The sequence below is a fragment of the Muntiacus reevesi genome, chromosome 20, assembly GCF_963930625.1.
Source record: "Muntiacus reevesi chromosome 20, mMunRee1.1, whole genome shotgun sequence".
NCBI lineage: Eukaryota > Metazoa > Chordata > Mammalia > Artiodactyla > Cervidae > Muntiacus > Muntiacus reevesi.
In genome coordinates, this window is record NC_089268.1 from 23871148 (window position 1) to 23892016 (window position 20869).

At 35.5% G+C, this 20869-nt stretch overlaps 2 protein-coding genes across 2 annotated transcripts; both read right to left on the bottom strand.

The window, feature by feature from the left end:
- Positions 1-8753: 8753 nt before the first annotated feature.
- Positions 8754-8906, bottom strand: LOC136151176 (beta-defensin 110-like). Its single transcript, XM_065912134.1, has one exon. It carries the CDS (start codon positions 8904-8906, stop codon positions 8754-8756), a length of 153 nt encoding a protein of 50 aa, XP_065768206.1.
- A 6612-nt stretch (positions 8907-15518) lies between these two features.
- Positions 15519-20462, bottom strand: LOC136151265 (beta-defensin 110-like). The gene is made up of 2 exons (XM_065912212.1): positions 20408-20462; positions 15519-15667 (listed from the first exon to the last, which is right to left on the bottom strand). Exons 1-2 carry the CDS (start codon positions 20460-20462, stop codon positions 15519-15521), a joined length of 204 nt encoding a protein of 67 aa, XP_065768284.1.
- Between the last annotated feature and the right edge of the window lie 407 nt (positions 20463-20869).

Genomic DNA, 20869 nt, shown 5'->3' on the forward strand with positions numbered 1-20869 from the left:
TCAGCCACATGGTTTTTTGAGTACTTACATGCTAGGCAGTGTTCTAAGCACTTTATAGGGATTAATGAGTTGAATCCTCATGATGATTTCCATGGCATAGAAACTTCTCATTGTGTACCTGAGGAAACTGTGGCACAGAGGGATTGTGTAATTTCCTCAAATCATACATGTGATGATTGGTAGAGTAGAAATGGACTCTTAAGTAGTGTGATGACAGGGTCCACACCACCAAATCCTGACCTTCTTCACTCTCATAACTGAGTAATGAGTGTTCACCATGTAAAATCATATGGCCTGAGATAGATACTATTTCTGGAATTTTTCTACAAACACAAAATATTTCTAGAACATAGTTCTAGTACTGTTACATTAAAAATTATCATAGTTATACTATAAGAATAGTCAGTGTAATTATTTGTATACCATATAATGACTCATCCATAGGAATAGCTCACCCATAGGGGAAAGTAGTGCATTAAAAATGGAAAGAGACACAGAGAACTAATCTTGAGGTCTGGCTCTTCTGTTTACTAACTGTATAATTGGGATAAATATTCACTAGATGAGCCTCAAGATTTTCTCTTTGAAGACTGGATTGGTAGGACCAATTATACTTAGAGGTTTATGTGAAGGATTAAATAGGTAACATATGTGAAAAATATTATCTAAATATATTTAAGCATAAACTATTTGGTTAGGTGTGAAAATTTAAAAAATGTATTCTTATAATTGAATGAATTATGGTCTAACTTCCTGGGTCATTGAGGAAAAACAAATTATTAGAGTATTGTATAATCCGAGTTTTAAATACAGTAAACTAGTATCATTACTTCTGTGCTCCATTCTTTATCTCAAAGTTGCTTATATACTTATAATCAACCCAAGGAAAATCATTTTCTTAATACCTCTATAAAACATAAAAAATAACCCTTTAAACAGCTGGAGATTTAATAAGACCTATTGTATGTTAGTAAAACAAATTAGCAAGTATGAAAAATACAAAAGATGATCGTAAAGCCAGGTGTTGTTATAATGGTATGGGTAAGAAGATGACCTAGGACCAAATAAACCATTTTGCTTCATTGTAGCTATATCCATTTCACCCATACAAAATAAGCTGATCCTATCAAGTCGGATCCTATCAGGCTGATGCTGGGAAAGATTGAAGGCATAAGGGGAAGGGGATGATGGAGGATAAGATGGTTGGATGGCATCAATGACTCAATGGACATGAGTTTGAGTAAGCTCTGGGAGTTGGTGATGGACAGGGAAGCCTGGCATGTTGCAGTCCATGGGGTCGCAGAGTCGGACACAACTGATTGACTGAACTGAACTGATCAAACTGGAACATCAGTTAAACTCATAAATTGCATGACTTTTTCTCTCTTTGCTTAAATATGACATTAGAACCAGTGACATCTGAATCACCCAGAACAAACATAAGGATATGAGTGATTCTCATCTCAATTCTCCTAAGGAATTGACATAAGTAGAACAAAACTGGATGCATAGGAGACAAGTTAATTTATTGATTTATTGCTTAAAATGGATGCCATAGTGTTTCATAAGGGAGCAATTCAGATTCTAGATTTCTATTAATAAAATATGTTTTTAGAGGCAAAGGCAAAGAAAATGAAAGGTGGAAAATGGAAAAGAATGAGATCACAAGTAGTGATTAAGAAAGAGAGAGAGAGACGGCAGGGAGGAACTTTTTAAAATAGTGGAGAACTGACATGAAGTATATGAACCAAATGATGTGTCAGGCTTCATACTTCCATTTACTTGAGTCAGGATTTTGGATTTTAAGAAAACATTTTAACTTTCCTCCTATGAAGTTAGATGATATAGTAAGTATATCATTCAGAACTACAGGTAAGGACTGTTGGAGTTATAAGTTCTGGTTCAGAGAAGGTGGCAAGACTTCAGTGATGCTGGACTGAGATATGTATATCTAGGGAGTTTTTCCAGAAAGACATAGATGTTGGGATGCTGGAAAAGTAAAATGCTAAGAAAGAGTATCAAAAGAAAATACCAGGTGTGATGCTACTCTCTTACAAGTCTCCAGTTAAAATCTTGACACTTTCTACTACTTTTCTGCATAAAGTCTTCGTTGGTCTGGCACTAGGTTTTAGGTTTCACGTTTTAGAAATAAGAAACCTAAAATAACATCATGATCTATTTTTACTACAAACTTATGATGCCATTTTCATTCTTCTTCACTATTAGAAACAATGCATGATTTCAACAGCTCCCTTCAAACTTTGTACATTTAAATTTACCAATGGAAAGCTTTAAAATTAAAGATGAAGAATTCATTATGGGATTAATTTTATACACGAGTACAGGTTAATCGACACTTTTAAGAAGTTTCAAGTTGGAAAGAATCATAAAACTTTTTATAGATGAAGACATTGAGTATTAAATTGTTAAAAAACCAAAGATTGCATATATATCAGTGGCTGAATCTTCTTCTGCTATGATTTCTACTTCTTTCCACTATAAAAATATCTTATGCAAGCTCTCATCATTACTGATTGTTCCTATCTTTAGAATCCACAAGTCCAAGAGGTTCAGCTGCTCTGAAATTTGTAATCTTACTGCACTTTAAAAACATCCATTAAATACAGACTACCTGCAAGGCATTATTCTGTGCTTCCTACAGGAAATCAACCCTGAACATTCATTGGAAGGACTGATGCTGAAGCTGAAGCTCCAATGCTTTGGCCACCTGATATGAAGAGCCAACTCACTGGAAAAGACTCTGATGCTGGGAAACATTGAAGGCAGGAGGAGAAGGGGACGACAGAGGATTAGATGCTTGTATGGCATCACCAGCTCAATGGACATGAGCTTGGGCAAGCTCCAGGATATGGCGAAGGACAAGGAAGCCTGGCATGCTGCAGTCCATGGGGTTGCAAAGAGTCAGACATGACTTAGCCACTGAACAATATTACTCTGTGTAACTTGCATAAACTAGTACTAAGCCTTATGAAAGTCCTCTGAAGTAGGTATAATACTTAGCTCCATTTTTTGTACAAGGATACAAACACAGAGGTTGAAGTAACTCCCCCAAAGTCAACCAGCTAGCTGGTTAGTAGTGAAACTGGAATTAAACATCCCTGGAAGAGGAAACTGCAATCCATGTTTCTTGACTGAAAAATCCTATGGACAGAGGAGCTTAGTGGGCTATAGTCCAAAGGGTCAAAAAGAGTCAACAAGGCTGAGCAACTGAGCATGTATGCACACTGTGAATCGATAATCTTAACCATTATTATTACTGAATATCCAAATCACCTAAAACAGTTGTTAAGAATTCAAAGGAAACTACATAATAATGACAACCTGTGGTTACCAAGGTAAAAGAAATGCTACAATTCATTTGTTCTTACCCTTTATTTTTACAGTTGAAGACTCCTTCTGGAAGGAGAAACTTTGAAAAAAATAAAAACACTCCCTGGGAATTCTACTTTTAGGAGAATCTGCTACTGCTAAGTCATTTCAGTCGTGTCCAACTCTGTGCGACCCCATAGACGGCAGCCCACCAGGCTCCCCCGTACCTGGGATTCTGCAGGCAAGAACACTGGAGTGGGCTGCCATTTCCTTCTCCAATGCAGGAAAGTGAAAAGTGAAAGTGAGGTCGCTCAGTCGTGTCCGACTCTTAACGACCCCATGGACCACAGCCTATCAGGCTCCTCCATCCATGGGATTTTCCAGGCAAGAGTACTGGAGTGGGGTGCCATTGCCTTCTCCGTTTAGGAGAATCTAGACACTGGTAAATAGTGTAAACTGGTCTTTCCTTTCATCCCAACAAATACCTTTTCTAATTCAACCTGAATCTTCCTTGCTGTTCAAAAGAGTAGAGGAAACTATTGTATATTGTTAATGAGATGAGTCAAAAATAGTATGTCACGAAGAACTCTGGTGCAACTCTGGTGCAACGCAAGAACTCTTACTTATTTTATAGTAAGCCATAATTGGGTGCTAAAGACAATGATGTACACTTTGAAAAGTAAACCAACCTTAAAGATAGCTATTAGAAGTGTAGTCTGGTGAGAAAATGTTGTTCAATGTCCATTGGCTTCTGTGTTTTGTCTTGATTTTGGTGACAAATCTTAGAGTCTAACGAATGTATTCCCAGGTGGCACTAGTAGTAAGGAACTTGCCTGCCAATTCAGGAGACTCCAGTCATGGTTTTGATCCCTGGGTCAGGAAGATCCCCTGGAGAAGAGCATGGCAATCCTCTCCAGCATTCTTGCCTGGAGAATCCCATGGACAGAGGAGCCTGGCGGGCTGCAGTCCATAGGGTCACACAGAGTCAGACAACTGAAGCGACAGATGTATATTTTTTGCTATCTTATTACTTATGAATCATTTAAAAAAAATTACACATGAAAGAATTGATGCTGAGAATTTGCTTGCAGTTATAGCACACTTTCTTGTAGTGTGAAAGTCTCTGCCTAATCAATACTACAAATCTTAGTACAATGGGTATATTTATCTTAATGATTCAGTTAACAATGACCTCTTTCAGTGTTTGGGCAGACGTCTACCCTCACACTTTCAGAAGTATCCTTGAGTTTAGGGCAACAGTTTTGTGTTATAAACAAAAGGCGAGTGGTAGGAAAGAGGATGGAAATGTAAGGGGAAAGGGCATTTAAGTTTATAGATTAAGGAACAGTGTGTACTCAGTCACTCAGTAGTGCCTGACTCTTTTGGGACCCCATGGACTGTAGCCCACCAGGCTCCTCTGTCCATGGGATTTTTTAGGCAAAATACTGGAGTTCTGGGTTGCCATTTCCTCCTCCAGGGGATCTTCCTGACCCAACAATTGAACTTGCATCTGCTGTGTCTCCTACATTGCTCGTGGATTCTTTACCCACTGAGCCATCAAGGGAAATATAAAAGAAAGCCACAGCTAAGTGGGCAAAGTTCATTACTATTTAACCTTTTTATACAGTGAAATAGAAATATTAATCTGTAACTACCTCCAGTGATCATAGTTTAGTAGTTACTTAGGCAGTACTTAATGAAAATGTATGTCCTTACTGATGCTTTCTCCTAATATCTTTGTTCGTAATACCGTCACTTAAGTTAGTGGTTTGAAGAAAGAAAGAATTCTATAACTATCCAAATACACTGATTACTTTTGGTATTAAGGTATCTGCGAGTTATCTTAAGCTAAGGAAATTAATGTGGTAATCGAAACATTACATTTTAATTTTGAAAAGAGAGTATTGATTATGTTACATGTTTTTACTTGCTTCCCCTACTTATGTCTAAGTGAATTTTAATTTATGGATTTTAAAGTCACAATAGTTATTAATCATTCATACATATTCTGCATGTGATCCATTTCTGTGTGTCATTTCAAATTTCACTCAGATGAAGTTTATTTTCTCACTGAACATGTTTCTTTACCCCTCACCCAACTGCAATCTTCCCTTTTCTTCAGAAAGATTTTGACTGTGTGTGTGTATGGGTGTGATACGTGATATTTCAGCCTCATTATCAAGCATTCTTTCAAGCTGTAATCCTCTCACTCTTTTACCCAGAATCAATTTATTTTTTAAAAAATTTGATCTCTGCTACTCACTTGTCATCTTATCAGAAAATATTTTAAAGGCTTTTTTGGTGACTACTCTAATAATTATAGTAAGCCTTGCTTCACTGAAATGTATTTTTGGTGTTCTTTATTTGTCTTTATCTGAAATTAGCTAGATTCATTGTCAGCTTTTGGTTTTTTAAGTTATTTATTTTTATGGTTTGGTATAATTATTACCACTGTCATTATTAACTGCCACATCTCATTCAAATATAAATTCCATGAGTGAAGGATTTTGACAATTTTAAAGTGGTGCATAGGGGAGAATACATATTTAACACAGACCTATTGAATAAGGATTGAAACAAAGCTATAACAGCAAATACAGTATTTATTATCTACCCAGAAAATTTTAGAAAATGGCACTTCTGAGAAAGTGAATGTCAGAATTCTAATCTTAAGGCATCAGAGACCAATTCATAAAGGGTTATTACCCACTTTTCTCCCTTTCTTTGGTTATGGAAAATGATTGAGGGGAATGAATGCTTTGTCTTCTTAAGTTTAAAGAAGTGATTATGACATGTTAAGTGTTAGTTGCTCCCACAGACTCTTTGTGATCCCATGGACTATAGTCACCAGGCTCCTCTGTCCATGTAATTCTCCAGGCAAGAATACTGGCGTGGATAGCCATGCCCTTTGCCAAGGGGTCTTCCCGACTCAGGGATCTAACCTGGGTCTCCTGCATTGCAGGCAGACTCTTTACTATCTGAGTCACCAGGGAAGCCTAATTATGACTTACCACACTAAATATGACTTGAATAAGGGACAATGGTGAAAGAAATGTCCTGAAGAGTATATAGATTGTATACATATTCTTTACAACTCCACTATTTTTATTTCATTAACTAATTCATTTTTTAGAAACTTTAATCTTAATATACTTATTTTATGTTTTAGGTCAGGCTGTGCATGGCATGTCGAATCTAGTTTCCTGACCAGGGATCGAACCCATGCTCCTTGCATTCGGAATGAATGATCTTAACCACTAGACAGCCAGGGAAGTCCCTCTATTTTTATTTTTTATATTTAGCCAAAGACTTGGTTCTTACTAGGTGCCCAGTAACAGTATTTATTGAATACTTGCTACATATTTGTTACCACCTGAGCACGTTATATTATCTCAATTAAACAGAACAGCAAGCTTATGGGGTAGATACTGCTGTCATCACCGTGCCATGTTTTACTGTTATCATTTCACATGAAGGCAAATGAAGATTAGAAGCATTCATTTAATAACTTGTTCGAAGTCATTGTACTAGTAACAGCCATTGCTGATATTAGACACCAAAGCAGAATGATTCTTGAGCCCATGTTCTTTTTCACTACACTAGAATCAATGAATTTGTGAACGAACAATTTTCTGAAAGGCAATAATGAGCTCCTCTAATTTCTCTCTGTACATAACATAGCACTAAAGCTATTTGAGCTTTAGTAAATGGTAGATAACTGAATCTAAAATTAAAAGGTGAATTCATGCTCAGATAGATTATGTGAATAAGTGGTTCCCTGAACTTTATATTGTTTAGATTCAAATGGGATGACTTAAAGAACACACTGTCTTTGGAACCACCAGTGAACTGTCTCATTCTGTGATTCATGGGTATGCTTCAGAATATTGCACTTTTAAAGACATAGCCCTAAATTTTTCTGATGCTTATGCACATCTGATACCATTGATTTAGTCACACTCTCCATTTTTGTCAGGCACAAACTTGTCTACACCATTTCTTCCATTTGGACAATGTCTTATCACTTCTCTTGCTCTGGTTAAGTGATGCCTGAAATGCAGAACAAAGCACATTTTTCTCCCCACCAAGCCCAGGAGAACTGGGTGGGTATATCCAAGCTGTCTGTTAGGCCAGTGCCTAGGATGTGTGGACAGACTGAATGAGTTTGAATGTCCCTTTACTACTTCCTGGCTGCGTGAGCCTTGGGCAAAGAGTGTTTCTATTTCTGGTCTCACCTTTCCAATAGGTTTCAACAAAAATTCCAATAAATATGCTTCTTTTATTAAAGAAAGATGTGCTAAAAAGAAGGAAAACATTATAAATTTCAAAGTCCTATGGCTGGTGAGATTTCTTAAATCAAGAAACAATGATATTATATACCTGAAGCTCACTAGAGTTTGGGATAAGGGACACGCATATCTGTATTTATAGTTTACCTGTTTGGTTCATAGTTGAGCTCTAAATCTTAGAAAATCATTGAATCTTTGGTTTATTAACAGGATGATAGCTGAAGAACTTCATCAAGTCATCCAAGGCCTAACAGTCTACAAGGGTGTTAAGTTTGTTAATGATTCCTGAGTAGTCTATTGGGTAATGGTTTTGAGGTTTTTTTATCTTTGAATCTCCAGTTTTAACTTAGAAAACTTTGTTACTCTTGTTTTTGAACAAACTCCCCAGGAACTTTCATGGCAGTCCAGTGGTTAGTCTGAACCCTGGTCCAGGAACTAAGATCCCACATGTTGTGGAGCCTGGCCAACAAGGAAACAAACCAGAAAAACTAACTTTCCAGCTTTCATAACTATCTGTGGAAACGTAATAAAACCTATGTGGGTGAAAGTCCTTGAACAATGTGTCTCTGAGCCACAGACATTCTCCTTTCAAACTTGCAGCCTACAGGTCTCTCTTGTTCCCTGTAGGCCCTGGTGTGGCTTCTGTGTTCTGCTTGACAGCTAATATGTTCACCTTTGAAGTGGCTAGTCCAGAAATTAGTGATTAAATGGAATCACAAGATATATTGACATCCATGTAAACAGTATAATTTAAGTATTTCAGACAAAGTAGTCTAAATAATTTTAAGCACACAAGAGTATGTGACATTAATAATCTCTTGTTAAACTAAATGATATCTTTTCTTTCCTAGCTCCTATAATAGCAAAAGTGGTCAAAATGAGATGATAAGCACAATTAGAGAGTTCCCTTGCTGAATTAATATGTTTCTCCATCTGAAATACAAAGAAAGTGTGCAAAGAATAAACAGGTTAGAGACTGCAGATTATTTTTATTGGTGTAAATAATGGTATTGAAGATTCAAAAGTACATATTTCCAGTCAATACTGCAAACATTTTCTTTTTACCCACTCTTGGGTCAATAGGATGCAACTCTGTTCCAGACTTTGATGTTCAAATACTCTGATTTCCAGCATTTATATGCAGCATTGGTTTCTCCATTTAATGCAATATCCGTAATCATACTCAATATCATCACAAAATGGTTTACATATTCCTTTCACTTCTTGGCATCTCTCAAATCTATACTTTGGTTCAAGTTCACTTCTGGCTGCAATCAAGAAAGACATCTTAGAGATCAATCTAATTTTTCATAGGGGGGACTTTTTACTCAAGGGTAAAAGAAAACCTGTTCTAGTCATGAGATCATGTGCATAGGAGATGGAGCATTTGAGATGTAAAATTGTTTTATAACACAATTTACCAGTTATTTCTGACAATAAACAAGATAAAAACATTTTACTTACATACACCTTTTACCTTATCTTACAGTTCACATCAGTATTAAACTTCAGGTGGCTCCTACGGGCTCTTGCTCTCCTATCTTTTTTTTTTCCTTACTTTATTATTAAGAGCAGATTGACTTTCCCAGACTTTCATTAAGATGTTTATAGTTCTTAAAAAGCCTATAATTTTCATTTTCATGTTTTCTCACTTTTAAAAAACCTATCCTTATTTCCTTATAGTATCATTTGTTCAATACTTTGTTAATTCCAGATCTTACTCTTAATTGTAATTGTTTTCATTATACCAGAGCAAATGGATATGTTCCTGTTAACAGTCTACATAACACAATTTTGTACTTCACTATACGTATTTTTCTTGAACATTTGTTGCAATACTTTATTCTTGCAGTCAAAATATAAACACATATATGACAGTTATGGTTTCTTCTGATTCTTTGTTTTCTCTTACTTGATATATATATATTCCGGATGACTGTAACACAGTAGGCACGAAAATACTTACTCATACAGTAATTTATTAAAAACTAAAACATTTATAGATTCACATAGGAAAACAGTTTTGTTGTACATTAAGTATTTAGTAGAAAGTGGAGCCCCCCGATAGCCTCCTAGTTTGTTGTGAGTCATTTGGGACAACGCAAAGAAAGAAATTTTGAGATTCCAGATTCACAGCTTTGTATTCATACGTTAAATTATATTAAACAGAAGCAAATAGTTTTGGTACTTTAAGATTTTATTTTTATTTAAAGTTCAATTTAAAAAGCCAGTTGTAAAGCAATGAATGCTTTAGAAGATACTCTGATGGTCAAGCTTATTTTTTTCCCTTCAATTTTATCATGGTACTTATTTATCTTGGATAAATCATCCACTCATCTGCTCTACAGAATGTAATAAACATAGCTACCACACATACATTTTGAACATTAAATATTGCATATGTGTGTGTCAGAAAAAATACAGTAGAATAATACATTAAAATTTCCCACCCCTCCAGGTCATCACAGAGCTCCAAACTGGGCTCCCTGTACCACAGAGCTACTTCTCACCAGCTTTCCATCTTACACCTGATAGTGTATGTGTGTTGATGTTCCTACCTTTTGGAAAATCTTTTGCCAGGGTAGTACTTTTTAAACTAATCAATATTCCTGAGACCTTCATATAATCCATCAAATCCATGTTGATGAAAATATATTAAATTCATTTTCTAGTCCTTATAACAACCTCACAAAGAATATATTGTTGTCATGCTCATTTTGTAGATGAGGAAAATGAAAAGAGAGTAGTTAAATAGATGACTCAAGGTCAACCTAGAAATAGTGAATTATTTTGCCAGGGTTTGGATTTAGGGTAATTGAGTTTCTCGTGATATCCTGCTCCATTTTAGAGGTGATCTTTAAACATAGATCAGACCTTAATGAACCTGGAAAGTTTGAGCAGTGTTCCTTCTTATGAGCTGGAAATTCACTAGACCAGTCTTGGTCTGTCAGTTATATGTTCTAACTGTTAAGTGTAGTATTTTAAAGGAATTTTTAGAAGAAAGTTAATGTCTTTAAGATGGTTTTTTGCTCAGATATATCAAGATTAAAAACTTTGGAAACCAGCAAAATATATAAGTCCCAAACTGGTAATAAATACAGCTCTGTGGTTTGCGAAAGATATTGAGAAAAATACTTTTTGATGGAAGAAGTCAATGTAATGAACAAGATAATCTTGGGAAAACAAGAAGAAAGGATATTCAGGGATGAAATGCTAGAGGCCACAGCATCCAAAAGACTATTAAAATGCGGAAGTCAGATGAGATCGGGTACGTTCAGGGTGGTATGGCCGTAGAATAGAGTAATTAGCCTCCAACTAATAAAAATAAATCTAAAAAAATGAAAAAATAAAATGGGGAAGTCAGTTAATGATTGTCAATATAGTGACCAATTACAGCCACATGTACAATTCCAGCAAGATAAAGAATTAAAATATGCCTTTGGATTTGCTTTTAAGAAGACATTGATAATATTAGCAAGAAGATTTTCAGTTAATTGATGCAGGTAAATGTATTGGAGAGAAGAGTATACAAGATTTGACAGAGTGGAGGCTATGAGTCTGGGCTGCTTTTTAAGAATTTTGGTCAAGAATAGAAAGATTAGAAAATAGCTTAAAGGAAAAAAAACTCTTAAAATTTGACTAACTCTACTTTTAACATATCCATAATCCTACCATTCCTCACTTTTTTTCGGGGGTTTACCACCCTGGACCCAGCTATCATTATATATTACTGTATTATTTCAATATCTCCTAATCATGACAGCACTTCAGAGATGTCTTTTTAAAACACAATTCAAAGAATGTTTTTCCTCTGGCTAAAATCCACTGGCTTTCTCTCAGAATAGAAGGCAAGATCCTTTCTAGTTCCTGCAAGGCTCTGGCTAATCTGTACGTACATTTCCTTTCTGACCAGCTCACCCAGGACTCTCCTCTTAAGTCACTCTTGCCCAACCACCCTTGCCTCACTGGCATTTCTCACAAATTTCAGGTATGTTCCTATGATCACATCTTTGCCTTTTTCATTTTTTTGCTGTAATTTCAACTTCTTAATAAGGGACCCCTGAAAAATCCTTTTAAATTACTACAGACCAACAGCCTTTTGGGGTCCCTACCTCTGTTTATTTTATTACCTTCTAGTATAATTTGCTTATATATTATGTGTACTGTTTGTATTTTTCTCTACCTCTAAAATATGGCTCCACAAATCTAGGGACTTTTGTGTTGTTTATTGATGTGTCCCAATCTTATCACATTAAGGCTGACACACAGTAAACTAGTATTTATTGAATTGGTAAACAAATGAGGGGGTGAGGAAGGCAGAATCTAACTCACTTATTGTCAGTATTATGAGTTGATGTTGATCTTCTTGGGGGCAGATCCCCTGTGCTATTCATTTTTTAACTCTATCAAATTGAATAGTACTTAAAACTCAAGTTTATAGACAATAAATGAGTGCCTTAAGACAGAAACTGTAATTTTTTTAATCTTCAAATCTAAAACCCATGACATCATACCTGGGAAGAAACAAGTCATTAATCAGATGCTGTCTAAATAAATCACTAATTGGAATTAGATTTTGTTCTTGCCCAAGGACACTGAGGTGAAATAAATTCTGAGATAGATTGGGTTTGAATGCATGATATCAGGACTGGATGGTAATCCTTCTTTTCCTAGTCCTGCCTTTGAATTTGATGTTTTCAACATGATGCTTTAACTGATTAAGTGTTACTGAGCTACTGAATAACAGCAAAAATATCCGATACCCTGTGGCATCTATTTCACCAAGGCCAGTTGAGATTTACGGGAAACTAGAAATAAAGGGAAATACATAATGTCGTGGAAATTTAGATTCTGGGCCAAAGGAGCAGAAAGTGTAAACTTTCAGCTCTTGAGAGCTAACTAATTTAAGATTATTTAGCTGTTTGGTCCATAAATGTAATGAAAATTACAGTACATGAGCAAGAAAATTACCAGAAATCTTCCCATTTAAAAACATTTTTGCTTTTTTCTTTTTTGCTAATAAATTCTGAAGACAATATGACTAATCTGTGACATCTCTTTCTTTTCTGACTGCAGAACTTCATTAAATTCTAGAGAATTTTCAGTTTATATCACACACAAAAGATTTCTGCAAGGAAGAATATTAATTTCATACTTGATACTCATGGGTTTACCTTCTTCAAGATTATCACATTTGTCCCTTGTTCTGAAGGCGTAGGCTGGCAGCTTATGCCTGATTTAGACAAGGAGAGACCAAATAAAAATTTTAGATGGTTTTGGTTTTCTCTATCAAGAACTGAAAGATGGAAGTTCTACTAGCACAGACTAATGCATGTTCAGAAGTGCCTCAAATGTCTTCTAAGAAACCTCTCACCATCTACCATTTCTTGCTGGTCACTAAAAAACTCAATTCTTATTTGTTCCATATTAATAGTATATTAGGCTTCTCAATTCTATTTTACAGGTCTTGAGGTAATGATGACCCAGTATCTGGTGGTAAATAATACTCAAACTTTCACCTCAAGCATTTAATTTTACTAATATCCTTCTTCATGTGGCTGGTATATGTACTGTTCAAAAGTTAGGCTAATTTTTTTTCTGGAGTCGTCAATGTATCATCATCTCTAACTCATTTGTAATAGCATTCTTTTTAAAAGAAATCATTAATAGATACTTGTTCTCATAAATATCTTTGTTTTTATAAAAAATAGGTATTTGATCTCATAAAACATGGGAAGTTTATTGGTTATCTGAAAACACTGCTGATTTTTTTATTTCCATTTATATCTTTACATATCTGTAAGAAAGAGTGCTTAATTATAAACAAATGACTCTAAACAATGAGAGATTTTGCCCCCTAAAGGAGATATTTAACAATGTAGATAGACATTTTTGGTTGTCACGATTAAGTGGAAAGTGTGCTATTGGCATCTGATGGATAGAGACTTGGGGTGGGGAGAAAAATCTTGCTGCTAAAGGCAGAGTGCAAGACAGCTGCCACAACAAAGAATTGTCTGAACTAAAATATCAATAGTGCTAAGGTTGAGAAAGTCTTTTGAAACGAATGTTGTAAAAATACTTTTGAAGATATTCACACTACAAGGCAACACATTAAACAGAGTCTATTTTAAGTTATTAAAATGTGAAAGAGTGCGGGTAAGCCTCTAATGTATGCCCAGCAAATAGCTGTCTCCTAGTGGGAGCTCATGTGCTTCCCTGATAGCTCAGTTGGTAAAGAATCGCCTGGGATGCAGGAGACTGTGGTTCAATTCCTGGACCTGGAAGATCCGCTGGAGAAGGGATAGGCTATACACTCCAGTATTCCCTTGTGGCTGAGCTTCCCTTGTGGCTCAGCTGGTAAAGAATCCACCTGCAATGTGGGAGACCTGGGTTTGATCTCTGGGTTGGGAAGAGACCCTGGAGAAGGGAATGGCTACCCACTCCAGTATTCTGGCCTGGAGAGTTCCATGGACTGTATAGTCCATGGGGTCACAAAGAGTCAGACACGACTAAGCAGCTTTCACTTTCAATGAGAGCTCATGTTTATTCAAATAATTATTTTTAAAAAATAAATTCAACTTTAAAATAAAATTGAAGCTAAAAATTAAACAGTCTCTTGTGGAAGAAATATATCCTGAAATTTTATCTAAATAGGGAAAAATGATTTTTCTATGCATTTCCAGTAATAGATAATGTTCAGTATGCACGAAGACCCTTAGATCTCATACTTGTATTTAGAATATGGGAGGAGACACAATGGTAAAAATATCAAGAGAGTAGCTGGGGCCTGGAAATACTTGTATCCTTCTGAGTCCAAGTCCGGTACAAAAGTCTCCACTCAATAGATTTCTTTTCTCTTTAGTTGAATGATCAAAGAATTATTTATTTTAGGAGGAATGGAAATTTCTGTTTTATTATTCTGTTGTGGTATTGATGATTTCTTTTAAAAACAACTCTGAGTTGATACGATTTACTAAATTGTATTCCTAAAATCATAAAAGAAGAAGAATTTGCATGTTTTGAGTAGAAAATGTATGATATATATGCATTGTTGAGAGGACTGTGGGGAAAACGACTGTTGGACCTTCAGAGGAGGTAATGAGAGGAATTCTGGCAGAGTGGAGCTGAAGGTGGAAGATCCCGCCTCCTTCCAGGATCTGCGGCCTGTGTCTCCTCAGACAGGCTCACCTCTCAGGATGGAGGAGCTGAGTTCAGCTGTTAGTCATAGTTTCTGACTTCCTAGATCAGAATTCTCTTTTATGAAATTATTTTCTTCCCTTCACACTCCGGCTTCATTCTCCTGATACAGATTTTTTTCTTCACTATAAACAAATGGGTAGACACTGGAGTGATTGGGACTTTCCTCCGCTCTTCTGTTCTTACACCCTCCCATTCTCTCACTCCACCTCTGTCTCTCTCAGGAGACACTTGAGAGATCTGTATCTCAGGGTCTTACCTCACACATTCAGTGGGTTTATACTTCTTTCCATGGGATAGTCTATAGACAGTGTTGTTTCATAATAAAATAACAGCACATCTCCATGGAGGCATGTATCTCAGAAATAAGATGGGTCACTACCTCTGACCTAGGGTTTCTTCTAACATTGGTTATGCCAACTAGCACGAGGCATATAGAAATGTGAATAGTTCTTGAAGAACTTGCATAAAATAAATCATGCTTGTTTCTGGTACCAAGAGATCAAGAGAAAATAAAAGGCACCAGATGCGTGTGTGACATAGAACCATTTCTGAATGGTTCATTATTAAATTTTATTTAATTCTTGGCGCACAATAGTGATACACAGGCCTGGAAGGATGTACAGAAAGGCTGTGAAGGAAGACAGTAACACTGGTTCCTTCTTCTTGGCGCATGTGTCTCTCTCTTTTCTTCTGTCATCTTTACTTCTGCAAGCAGCAAAGAGATCCAGGTCTTATGCAGTAAGCAATCCTAACTTCAGATGCATGGCACTGAGTTTTACATCGACCGTTACCCTTTACGCACTCTCTCCTCATATCCACGCTACCATACTGTGGAAATTTTTTTCTTGCTGTAAGAAGGAAACAGTGACTGAAATTAGCAATCTAACTATGACACACATATTTTAAAAGGAAAATATTTGAGAAGCAAAAGAGCACGTGATGTGGAATTCACTCAGTTGTGTCCGACATGGGGTTGTGTCATGACCCCGTAGACTATTTCTCTCCAGGTTCCTCTGTCCATGGAACTCTCCAGGTAAGAATACTGGAGTGGGTGGCCATTCCCTTCTCCAGGGTATATTCCCTACCCAGGGATTGAACCTGGCTCTCCTGCATTGCAGGCAGACTCTTTACCATCTGAGCCACCAGGAAAGCCTGCAAAGAGCATAGAATAGGGCAAAAAAAGAAACCTCCTTCTAACTTATGACTGTGAAAATCTTACTGAGGAAGTTTAAGTGAATGCACTGGCCTTTGATGCAAGGTAAATCCTGGATATCAGAAAGTGTCTTGGACTGCAGTTAGGTGGGCCAACTTGCTTTTTTACAAGTGACTGAATAGCAACAGTAGGATAGTTCCAAGTAACAGTAAAAGTCCACATAATTTATCTCTTATTCTCACACACATTTAGACTGAACACAATGGAGCAAAGAACAGTAATTGTGCTTTGTGAATTCTCCTACTAGAGAATTGGTTTCACTTTTATTTTTTTCTGGAAGGAGACACAATGTTAGATAGTTTGTCTGAATTTCTATAACTCTCTTGTATATCTTGAGATTTACTTCCCCCCAAAGAAGTGAACTTATACATATGTTTAGTGTCAGCATTTATTTTTTAAAAAAGAAGAGAGACTAAAAAATGGGTCCATTTTTGGCCATAAAATGATTTTTAAAATTACTAGTGCTCCAAGCTCCATGTTTTATCTTGTAGTTTGGAGGTTGACTCTCACTAGAAGTTGATCATTTAGGATAGTTGGGAGTACTCAGGGAATTGAGAGATGCTGGACTGATAGCCTCTAATATCCATTCTAAGCCAATCTATTTTAATTTCATATTTCACCTTATCTGCTAACCCATGTACTTTCAGAAGCCCTTTATTCTGGAGACTTTTAAAATATTAACATCACTTTTGATAGGCATGCACCTTAAAATACAATGAGATTAAGGAGAAATAGCATGGGAGAATCCTAAATTTTAAGGTCAGACTTAAATATTTACTGTATATTCATGGTATGAAAGCAAATAAATCTTGCCACTAGTTTCTGTCATTAATTAAGGTTTGGTGTCCAATAATTCCTTTAAAGCCCATGTCTTTCTGTCTAGATATTCTGTCTATATTTCCAACAGTTGTTGGTGAGTGGTGATACTTATTAGTGGGTCCATAGACTTAGAAATTCTTTATCCATATTTTTGGTATAAATGGCTGGTATAAAACCTACCTCTTCTATTAAAAATTAGCTGTCTTCTCACTATTACTGAAGCAATGCAGACTATGACACAATTTATAGTAAAAAAAAGTTACTCTGCACAGTTTAAAGACTAACTTCTAAATATCATTATTCATTCTATAATTTTAGGGGAGTTATTATTATCAAGCCCATAAATGATTTGCCACTGATAGAAACTTGAATTATGCTCATTTTGACAAGATTCTGTCACATTTAACCCCATTGTCCAATATGCCATCCTAAACTGACCACATCCCTTTCTTTCCCTTTATTTAACTTTTCTAAAAATACTATTATTTTCTTTTTCCTGATTCTCACCTCTAAATATGAGTATTCCCCAAGCCTGTATCCCTGGGTCACTAATGCTCATCTTTGTAAGCATCCATCTATTCATTCAACTGTTAAGTTTATTTCCTGTCAAACTCTGTGACAGTACCCAGGGCAGGATTTCTCATCCTAAGAACTATGGACCCTTTGGACACTTCTTTGCTGTGGGATGTGGTCCTATTCAGTGAAGGATATTTAGCAGTATCCTTGGCCTCGACCCATTGGATGCCAGTAGTACCAACTAAAAGGTCTCCAGACACTGCCTAATGTCTCCTTGGCAGCAAAGCTGCCCTCATTGAAAAACACTGTTCTACATAGAGAACAAACCTGTGAACCAAGGAGGGAAAGGGGAGAGGATGAACTGGGAGATTGGGTGGACACATTCACACCACTTTGTATAAAATAGATAACTAGTGAGAACCTGCCGTGTGTCACAGGGAACTCAGGGCTCTGTAGTGACAGGGTGGGGTATATGTATATGCGTCAGGATTCACTTTGCTGTAGGGCAGAAACTGACACAGCATTGTAAAGCAACTAAATTCCAGTAAAAAATAAATAAATCAATCCGTATGTCCTTGGGAATACAAAGGAAAGAAGATCACTATTCCAGCAATGTGGTGATAAGCCAAAGGTATAATGTCTCTGTCCTCAGATACACTGTTCAAATACTATCTTCTCTCTGAAATTTCTGTAGATCACTTTCAGGAAAGTCATCTCTCTATTGCTCTCACAGCTTCTTCATAGCATAATTCATCTGGCATCTGGAGCATTTTCACATGATAAGGAATTTCTTTAAACAATATATAAAACTCTACTTAATATTTTAAGCTATAAAGACATGCATGGCATCTCCTAAAACATCTGTTCAACACATAATTTGTTTTTATTCTCACGGACTTGCTATCTTATTTCTTAGACTATCATTAACCTTCATGAAAACAGGGGGAAAATCATGATTACCATTTTTTGTACAAAGCTATACTGTCCTATATCTACAGTATATGGCAGATTTCAAGAAAAGTGATTGTTGTCAATAACAGAGTTTTGAACTTGAGCCTTTCTAACCTCTAGAAAATGAAGAGGAAAGCTAAGTGACTTCAGTGGAAATTTCTTTGCATGGAAAATGTATGGATTTTTTTCTAAACACTTTTTCAACTATAACTGTTGGGGTGGAAAAGAATGAGTTTTTCTATCTCAATTTTGAGAGAAAATTTTCACCATCTGAAGGTGATATACAGAAAAACAACTGAGGAACTCTAGAGTCATATGTGACATTTAATTTTATCCAGTTTAGTTCAGCCACCGTATGTTGGTTAACTACAAGGTGAAAGAAAGCATTCTTATTGCTTTATTATTGTCTAAAAGTATCTAATTTTCACATATACATATTCTAATTTTATGAAGAAAATATGTATCTTGATATATTTCTTTTACTTTTGTATTTTTACCACTAATCATAGAATTTCTCTAAAATTTGGTACATGTGTGATTAACTATAATAATGGCCTCACTTTGAAACTACAGGAAAAAAAATACAAAAAGTTAGTATCACTGATGTAATCTATGCCACTGTATCTCCTCAAGTGGTATATAATTTCTAAGTCTACTGACTCATAATTTAAAATTTGTTGAGAAACTAATGAATAATATTAGCCATTATTAGGAGCACCTGATATAGTTGTTATAAGGAAAAACTAAGCCAATAAAACATAAAAACACTTGCCACAGTGATCTACTAATTTTAGCTAATGTTGAAATTAAAAGAAGAAATTTAAAAAGATTTATCCCATGTTAAAAGCTATATGAATCTGTGTAGAATTTCCTTTTGGTCCCTTCTAGATACGGAAAAAATTCAGAGATCCTTTTTCTAACAAGTTTTGAATGGATGTAGAGGAAGTTATTTCCTTAGTTAAATTAACAATTGATTGTATTATTTTGTCACTTTCCTGATGTTTTGCCCCTATGTAGAACTTTCTCACTTACAACCTTTAAAAGATAATTTATCAGTTTATTATGTGAACATTTTTTATGAAATGACAAAAATGAAAATTGTCACAATGGACTTTATAATATTCATAAAGAAACAATAAGTTAATTCATTCTTGTACGTCTCTATTACAATTTCCACTTGTCCTAAAAATGTCAGCTTCTTATTACAAAAGAATATTTCCTGAGAGAGTGAATTAAGCCTAATTTCAGTGCCAGTAGTATAAATTGGGAAGATTTGAGCTTACTCTTTCACTTTAAACTAAACTCTTTAAGGAGAAGGGAAAACTCAATGATCTCTCCATCTCCAAAACTTACTATTTTATTTCTGTACAATTCATACTTACACCTTAATTCAGGAGAAGAGAATCTTGTAACATACCTGATGTGAAGAGATAATCCTTAAGGGGAAAAATCTCATGAAAAATATAGCTCATGTACAAGTTATTACACTCAACATTCATGTGATCTGAAAGGCCAACGAGGGACATGATTTGCCTGTAGTACCAAGGACGGAACATTAAGAAAGTCTTCCTATACTGGAAGTAGACTGAAATAGCTTAAAAAGAAGAAAAAGGTAAATAGTTCTCTCTCTAATACTGCAGCATCTACCACTTACCAGTTGATTATGTCAAAGAATATGTTTTTCAGCAAGAATTGACTCTGTTTCAGGATGAAGGTGATGAGGCTAATGAATTGATCTTGCAGGTATTTTACACTTTTTAATTTGAAATCATTTTAGATTTATGGAAGAGTTGCAAAGAGAAGAGAGACCAACTTCCCGTAGGGTAATACCTCACTTACCCATGATATGTTTATCAAAACTAAAAAATTACTATTGCTGTAATACTATTAAACTACATATTTTATTCATATTTTACTAGTTTTCCCACTATTGCCTTTTTTAATGTTCCAGTGTTCAATTCAGAGTACCACATTGCATTACTATAACAATCTTTTAATCCTTATTTTATTACTATATGCTTAACAAGGAAAAACTGATGCTTCCTCAGATTGATTAGCACAAGTATGCCCATAACCATTTCTATGTTACCTGGTAGAATTGTGACCCCAAAGAGTAGAATAAAGAAAAAGAGATGAATCTTCATGGTAGAAAGTTTCTTAGGGAAAAAAAGGCCAACAGGTCTTCTTTTTCAAGTCAGGTGTTTTCAAATAAGGAAACAGAGAAATCTTTTATTTATAGATCCTCCTGGGAAGTGGTTTTAACTACTGATGCTTACCAATAGCAAGAACATTTGTATGCTTGATTGAATAGTGCTGTGTTCAAAGAACAGGGTCACAAAAATCATTATTAAATTTTTTCATAAAAGTAAAACCTACTTGTGTTACCCTAAATAGACTCTCATGAAAATACAATCTTTAAGGAACATCAAAGGATATGTGTTTGGATTGCTAAAACAATCCAAAGTAAAAACATGATAGTAATACAAATCCTCTATTACATGTTACATATAATGCTAAATATTCGAATGCTCCTAGTATTAAATTATGTCTC